We start from the raw sequence: 8,818 nt of genomic DNA, 5'->3' as shown, positions 1-8,818 counted from the left end.
AGAGATTTACCGAACGTGTATCAGCATTCAACTTTAAATCTGTGGACCCCGAGGAGTAAGTTTAAGGTGTTGAAGTGTGATAGTATTTATCTATCATTTCAAACGTTGTTGTCACATTTCTCCAGAGCGTTTCCGGGATGAGCATGAGCTAGTAAATATTATTTAATGCCGCAGCCTACGCCCCCACCCATAACTCCATGCTCGCGGTATGGACAGTCATGGACGCCAGGTGGACGAAGGACACGGGAGTAATGACAGTAAACTGAGAATACCACATGGGTTCATGGTAGCAATAACTCAAGTTAGCTGTTGACAGGGAGGAGCTGCGTCAAAGAACAGTATTGTGGTGTGGTGATGTTGGTGATTTGGTGTAGCGTAGTGTGGCGGGGTGTGAAGATGTGGTATTGTGGTGTGGTGGTGTTGTGGCGGGGTGTGGAGATATGGGTCTTGTGGTGTGGTGGGGTTGTGGCGGGTGTGGTGATGTGGGGCCGTGTGGTGTGGCGGTGTTGTGGCGGGTGTGGTGATATGGGTATTGTGGTGTGGTGGTGTTTGCGCGGGTGTGGAAATGTGGGTATTGTGGTGTTGTGGTGTTGTGGCAGGGTGTGGAGATATGGGTCTTGTGGTGTGGTGTGGTTGTGGCAGGGTGTGGTGATGTGGGGCCGTGTGGTGTTCTGGTGTTGTGGCGGGTGTGGTGATGTGGTGTGGTGGTGTTGTGGCGGATGTGGCGATGTGGGTCTTGTGGTGTTGTGGCAGGGTGTGGTGATGTGGGTATTGTGGTGTGGTGGTGTGGTGGTGGGTGTGGTGTGGTGTTGTGGTGGTGTTGTGGGTTCGTGTGGTGATGTGGAGTATTGTGTTGTTTGGGCGGGGTGTGATGATGTGGGGTATTGTGGTGTGGTGGCAGGTGTGGTGATGTGTGCTATTGTGGTATGTTTCTTTTGCTAGGTATGGTGATATGGAATATCTGTGGGATGGCGTTGTGCCAGCGTGTGGTGTGGTGTGTTGTGGTGTGTTGTGGTGTTGTGGTGTTGTGGTGTTGTGGCGGAGTGTGGTGGTGTGTGGTGTGTGGTGTGTGGTGTTGGTGTTATGGCGGGGTGTGGTGATGTTGGTGTTGTGCCGATGTGTGGTGATGTGGGATTGTGGTGTGATGTGTGGTGTTGGTGTTGTGGCGGCGTGTGGTGGTATGTGGTATGTGATGTTGGTGTTGTGGTAGTGGCGTGGGTTATTAATTGGGGTGGTGTAGCGTGGTGTGGTTTTTTGGTGTGATGTGATATGGCGTGGTGTGGTGGGCTATTGGTGGTGTTGTGTAGTTGCAGTGTAGTGTGATGTGGTGAGGTGTGGTGTTTGGAGTGGCGTGGCATGGCGTGGCGTAGCGTGGCGTGGCGTGGCGTGGCGTGGCGTGGCGTGGCGTGGCGTGGCGTGGTAAAGTTGGCTGGTTCTGTGATATGGCGTGGGAGAGTGCACCAATCCTTTTTCATTATTACAACCACATTAGCTTTAGATACTATGCAACTAAACCCTTTGATGACATGTTTTCGTCAAAAATAACAACGGACGAACATTTGCCTACCAAAATGTTTCTAGAATTATGTACAAGAACTCTCTTTTTCAAAAGGCTGTATAAGCGGTAGGATATAAATGAAAGGATGAGAAATATACCAATATAATAAATGGGAATCCATAGTAGCAGTGTGTCAAAGCGGCGTCAATCCACTCCCACCTCCCCAAGCCCCACCCCAGGAATACATCAAAGGGTACTTATTCAGCCTATTCTTCGTGAAATTTGAGACGTTGTCAGCGGACGTCACAGCGTGATAAAATCTTATTAACTGAACGAGTGGGCAGTCCCTCTGACGTAAGCACGTGAGCCAAATATGTGCTAAGTGCCGCTGATAACTTGTGTTTTATGTTCGCACCGAACCATAAGTACGCTGAAAACAACTAAAAATGCAAAATTAATTCTTGAATGAGCGTATGTAGCCTGGATTTCAGGTGAGGGGATGAGTAGAAAAGGAAGTTATTTAACCAATGATGCTTATAATGTCCTCATGGAACATTATAACCTCCACTACGCATGTATGTCAATACTGTAGCCAATCAGTGAAGATCCGGGCTGGAATTGTTCTTCAGTAATCCATGGTGACGTGAAAGTCGGCTACGGGATCGCGTGGTCAGACTCGATGGCTTGGCTGGCACATGTTATCGTATCCCAGTTGCGTAGATCGATGCTCATACTGTTCATCACTGGCTTATCTGCTCCAGATTCGATTATTTATAGACCCACGCCATATATTTTGAATGTTGCTTAGTGCGGCGTGAAATTATGGCCAGTGGCCACACAGTCGTGTTCTTTTGGCAGAAACCTAAGATAGTTACTTAGAATCTAGTTTAAACCTGATTGTGTTTTTGGAATTGCTGGTAAACGGTTAACGGTAAACGTGTGAACCCTGCATTACCTTCCCGTTCCTGCATTATTATACTTAGCTTTGATCTTGTTAACAAAATTAGACAAAAAGGAGCAGATTGTGTCGGACAACGAAGACTGATAAAACACTACTCAGAAAAACACTTAAAACATGCACAAAGATGATGAATCGTGCTAGATTATCAAAACAGCAAAAAGGAAATGCAGGGACGCTACTTTAATCTGTCCTCTCAAACATCAAAGAAAATACTCTCAACTATTTCAGAAACATTGAATACAAACGTCAATAGCTATATTTCCTCTGTAGATGTGAAATATTAAAGTTGAATCTATTCGTTTTTAAGCAAAACATTCTGTAACGGAAGCGTATTTCTTGTTGAATGTCGTAGCTAGGTAACCAAGACGCAAAATCTTTCACTGTCCATCACGGGGAAACTGCCATGTTTGTTACGCTTTGTCAGCTACTGATGCAGTGTTTGTTCACGTTGAGATATCACGTGGATACAGACACAGACACAGACTGGGGCACAGACACAGAAACATCGTGTGTAACAAAACCCCGAGTCAACCGATATCCTACATAAAGATGAGTTGATCTCCAATACGCAATCGGTTACTGTGGGCATAGCAACAATGTAAGTTTGTATACGTCTCACTAGGAGGGAAACTAAAACGATGAGAACAAATTATTCCCGTTTGTATTTTTAGGAGAGCAAAACCACAAAAAGTTAAACCTGTCCTGCTCATCAACCCCGAACAGCTAAACAGACACGTCCCCAAGTATATAGGTGTAGAGGAGAAAATAACCTTGAAAAAAGAGCAGGCGTTTTCCTTATATTTCCTCACACGTGCATGCACGTACATGCATCCGTGTCTTCAGCATTTTTTAGTATACGTGGAAACCTTTCTGAGGCTTGTCGCAGGTTCTGTTTTCCAGCTGGCAACCGTTTTGCGTACATTGGTCTCCTTCTCGCGACTCCCTAGTGCCATCACTAATTGGTCTACTTCTCGCGACTCCATAGTGCCATCACTAATATCCAGTAATCATTTCATACAATGTTTCTTTTAATTCATACCGGTTCCACTGTTTGTCTTAAGAGATTAAATAGTTAAATAGTTATTACACAAAAGTTATTAAATAGTTAAAACGAACAAAACAGATATATGAGGGCTTCCAACAGTAAATACACCCTTCCACCTAACTAAAGTATCATATGATAGACAGTCCATGTTGATCTTGACATATGAGAGTGAAACGCCTTACACGGTTTTCTGACTTGCAATGGGTATACTCAGATGAGACATAATAATTTATGTATTTTACACTGCCAGTTATATCCTGGATAGCATTTTAAACGGAAACAAAGATTTTTTTCTGGTTTAAATCAGAAAATAGCTGAATCCGTGCATGATTATGGCATCAAGACACAAAGTTTGATTTTTTTCTCATGAAAATGATTAAATGAACTCAATAACTTTCTAACGACTGATTTATATTTCTGCAATGGCTTGTTTGGCACACAAAACTCTCTATTCATGACTTCTTATAAAATACTCCTATTTGATGTATTGTGTATATATTTTATAAACATTATAATATACATAAATATGCAAATAGCCAATATCAATGACGTCTAATCTTCCGTTTTATTTTGTATTTTATGTTGCATGGGAGCGGTGTTAACATAAGCAATAATGCTACTTCACCAATCCTGATTCGTTTTCATCAATAAAGATATGTTTAAACAAAGTAGTTTATAGAACACACTGAACACCAAAAGAAAGGCGAGTTTCGAAAAAAAAATGACATGTCAGAAAAGTAAGCGTTCCTGTTTATGTCTTCTATATAAACATTTGACGAAAGCAGCAGCAGCAGCAGCAGCAGCAGCAGCAACAACAACAACAATAACAACAACATTCGTTTCTTTTGCTGTTCAGTATAATTTCCGTCCCGAGATGAGAATATGAGATTAGACGCTATGTCAACCTGACTAGAGAGATTAGCCCAGCCGTCAACAAGCTACCAAGGTAAGGATGTATGTCAACTGTGAAGATTCCATAGATGGAAAGGAAACGGACGTTAGTCAAGTTCAGCCTGGTTCAAGTTAAGAAAGATGGCCATTATGGATCTGGTCTACTGTTACATGTATTTATTAGTTGAGTTAGAGCATTGCAAATATGCAGCAGATGGCGATCAAATTAAATTCTATTTGCACGATTACCCCTACTTTAAAGAACCATTTATTTTGTAACTAATAGTTCCAACCTTTCTGATCTCTTACCTTTCTACCAATGTTCAATGACGGGTTCAATTAAAGTACTTTTACATTGAGCGTTCTGTATATGGAAGAAATGAGATAAACGTACAGGGGAGGTTTGGGTAGTCAAGCTGAAGACAGTACAGCTGCAATGTGTACATTTTCAAATGTCAACAAACACCAGGTCTACCTACTTCACACAATGCAATGTTTGTTATCTTTAGTTGTGTATTAGGCTGTATTTGTACTGAAAAATATCGACCAGGTTGTGAAAAATGGCATTCGGACTCGTGATATTTCGGGACAAGCCTAACAGCGATGGAGGTTACGGAAGTGGCGAGTGATGACGAATGAAGTGGACATATATACCGATGGGGGTTACGGAAAGTGGCGAGTGATGACGGATGGAAGTGGAGTTCACTGGAGCTCATATATAACGATGTCATGTGTGGGGCTGATTCTAGTTGTCAGGTCTAACGTCAGTTTTCAGTGCTATTCAATGACCATATCATTTATTTTGTTTAACAAGGCTACCCCACTCATACACTGTGAATTGAACACGAAAGATCCTTCCTCGCTGTGACGGATTAATGCCCATCGCGGTGAAGCATGACAGGTACCACCACCTTGTGGTAGGGGATCGAACTGGTGGCCTTCATGGAACTGCTATTGAATAGAGCTGCGTATGGCGACCATGGGCTCCAACAGTAGCTCTCTCAAGCGTGAATATCATTGTCATACAACAGACAGTCATGATCAGCCTCCGTATTCTTCATTAATACCAAGTCTATTGAACATGTTGGGTAATGGGTATCAAAAATGACATCGTTCCTTACACAAGGATGCGTTCGGAAACAGCTTGTAGATTTAATGTACAAACGCACAAACCAGAGATCAATAGTAGGAGTTACTGGGTTCGTCATCGAAGTCCTCATCGATGAAATAATCGGTCAGGTGCCGTTGTACAATGTACCGCTGTCAGTCGCAAGTCCATGTTACGATATGGGAGTTGCCATTGCCTTAGAGCTACGTCAGTCCTAAGTGCATGTTACGATATGGGAGTTGCCATCACCTTAGAGCTACGTCAGTCATAAGTCCATGTTACGATATGGGAGTTGCCATCACCTTAGAGCTACGTCAGTCGTAAGTGCATGTTACGATATGGGAGTTGCCATCACCTTAGAGCTACGTCAGTCATAAGTCCATGTTACGATATGGGAGTTGCCATCGCTTTAGAGCTACGTCAGTCATAAGTCCATGTTACGATATGGGAGTTGCCATCGCTTTAGAGCTATGTCAGTCGTAAGTGCATGCTACGATATGAGAGTTGCCATCGCTTTAGAGCTACGTCAGTCGTAAGTGCATGTTACGATATGAGAGTTGCCATCACCTTAGAGCTACGTCAGTCCTAAGTGCATGTTATGATATGGGAGTTGCCATCACCTTAGAGCTACGTCAGTCATAAGTCCATGTTACGATATGGGAGTTGCCATCACCTTAGAGCTACGTCAGTCGTAAGTGCATGTTACGATATGGGAGTTGCCATCACCTTAGAGCTACGTCAGTCATAAGTCCATGTTACGATATGGGAGTTGCCATCGCTTTAGAGCTACGTCAGTCATAAGTCCATGTTACGATATGGGAGTTGCCATCGCTTTAGAGCTATGTCAGTCGTAAGTGCATGCTACGATATGAGAGTTGCCATCGCTTTAGAGCTACGTCAGTCGTAAGTGCATGTTACGATATGAGAGTTGCCATCACCTTACCGCTACGTCAGTCATAAGTGCATGTTACGATATGGGAGTTGTCATCACCTTACAGCTATATCAGTCATAAGTGCATGTTACGATATGGGAGTTGCCATCACCTTAGAGCTACGTCAGTCATAAGCCCATGTTACGATATGGGAGTTGCCATCGCTTTAGAGCTATGTCAGTCGTAAGTGCATGCTACGATATGAGAGTTGCCATCACCTTACCGCTACATCAGTCGTAAGTGCATGTTACGATATGGGAGTTGCCATCACCTTAGAGCTATGTCAGTCGTAAGTCTATGTTAAGGAAGGGGAGTTACGGAGACCATAGTGCTAAGATCTGTTTGTACAATTGCACCCTGAGTGCAAGTATCCACTGTGGGCCTCTTTACAATGAATCAGTCCCTTCCTCATACTGCGCACCCTCGAGTTCATGCGTATTAGAAACGGTACAGGGCACAGGGTAGTGTGTCACAATCCTCGAAGCTTGAGGGGTGATGGGTCTGCTCGTCACGAGGACACTGGTTCGATTCCCCATATGAGTGCCCGCAGCCGTCATGATGCTAGGAATATTGTTACAAACAGGGTAAAATTAAACACACTCATACACCCTTGAACCGCCCAGCAATATGTGCTATAAACAAGCCCGACAGGAAGCAAGCCTAGGTTTTCCTCAGGCAATGAATCTTTTATCTGACTGGAGCATCAACTGAAAGAAGGCATAGACGGAAGGTCGGTGTCCTCGACCCTAGAGAACAAACAAACAAGACCCTGCTCTAGATTCGTCCAGAAGGAGTTGTCATAGGCAGATTCGTCCTGTAAGGGTTGTCATGGGAACCATTTGAACCTTTTGGTGGATATAGAATCTTAAATAACACAACTCTATTTCTGGGGACATCAGCAACTAATGGAAACTCCTCGAAAACCAACCAGACACAGCAATAACCACGTGTGTATACCAGTGCATGTTTTACCCCTGCCTTTAAGTGAGCAATTTTAGTTTTCCGTCACTCTTCTGGCAATATCATGACGAGGCTCCACACAATAATCCATCCATCTGGAGAATCGAACACCCGTATTTGACTCTGATAATGATGACATCATTTTCCCGCGGTAATACAAGATGATGACAGATACCAGTTCAAGGATGAGCCGTTCTGATGCTATCGACAAGTACATGCACCATTAGTCACAGCTATTGTGCAGCCACGCATCGCTGTGAGTCACGAGTGGAGCCTGTTGTCTGTTTCAGCAGTTTCCTGATAGAGTGTACCCTAGTCAGCCGGACAAGCACTGTATACAACGTACCGCATACCACTTCCTGGTTCACGAGGTGAGAAGGGTTAATCATTTATGGGTACTGTATACCTCAGAGGAATAACGCTGTAGGCCTTCTTTACGGATCACTTCATTGTCGATGCATTCTTATAAACATGCCGGATTTCGTCTCTACTGAAATTCTTCCCCAGTATGTAATTAGAAATAGATTTGTTTGGGTTTAAGAACGAAAGCGGTGAAATATAGAATTGATCGCATGAGATAGGTGATGACGCCAGGCGTTTGCTCAAAGTGAACGTGTCTCTTGTTTACGTTATCGTTCATCTTTGGGTTATATGGTGCGTTGACTTATGTAGTGATAAATAACATAATTATTACATCTGTTGTTAAAAGATAAATGGCAATATTTGCTTTCCCATCTTGAATGTCACTAATATACTTTCATTCGGAGTCAATGACCTTTGAATCTTGTTACGGGTAAGAGACACAACTCACAGAAGATTGAGACCGATGGATCACCCATGGTCCAAAACATGGAATTCGTTACTTAAAATTAGCAAAATGCAAAGTAAATATATTTGCTACCTCAAAGCGATATACCAGTTTTTGAAAATGCTTGACGTGTTTCGCCACTTGAGTGAGTGAGTGAGTTAGTTTTACGCCGCACTCAGCAATATTCCAGCTATATGGCGGCTGTCTGTAAATAATCGAGTCTGGACCAGGCAATCTAGTGATCAAGAGCATGGACATTGATCTGAGCGATTGGGAACCGATGACAAGTGTCAACCAAGTCAGCGAGCCTGACACGACAAGCTGAGTCGCCTGTTACAGTAAGCATGGGTTGTTGAAGATCTGTTCTACCCCGGATCTTTACGGGTGTTCGCCGCTTGAAGGTTTTTACCCGGTCAAAGCTGCCTACGCAGTCAAAGAAGTCTTTGACAAATAGAGGAGTCTGCTTTAATTGTTTATTTGCATAGTCTTGAGCGATATTTCTAATTAAAGCTGTATAACTGTATGGCCTGGAATGCTCATGTATTATTATGTGAAGTATTCACATGTATGATAACAACTCCCACTCACTAACTCCACAGAATCCCAACAGGCAAG

At 43.4% G+C, this 8,818-nt stretch overlaps 1 protein-coding gene across 1 annotated transcript; it reads right to left on the bottom strand.

The window, feature by feature from the left end:
* Positions 1-302: 302 nt before the first annotated feature.
* Positions 303-3,442, bottom strand: LOC137272069 (integumentary mucin A.1-like). The gene is made up of 2 exons (XM_067804437.1): positions 3,326-3,442; positions 303-938 (listed from the first exon to the last, which is right to left on the bottom strand). Exons 1-2 carry the CDS (start codon positions 3,440-3,442, stop codon positions 303-305), a joined length of 753 nt encoding a protein of 250 aa, XP_067660538.1.
* Positions 3,443-8,818: the final 5,376 nt, after the last annotated feature.

The sequence above is a fragment of the Haliotis asinina genome, chromosome 2 (genome assembly GCF_037392515.1).
Source record: "Haliotis asinina isolate JCU_RB_2024 chromosome 2, JCU_Hal_asi_v2, whole genome shotgun sequence".
NCBI classification, from domain to species: Eukaryota; Metazoa; Mollusca; class Gastropoda; order Lepetellida; family Haliotidae; genus Haliotis; species Haliotis asinina.
Note: the sequence above shows the minus strand (reverse complement) of the source record. Positions and strands in the feature narration are given on the sequence as shown.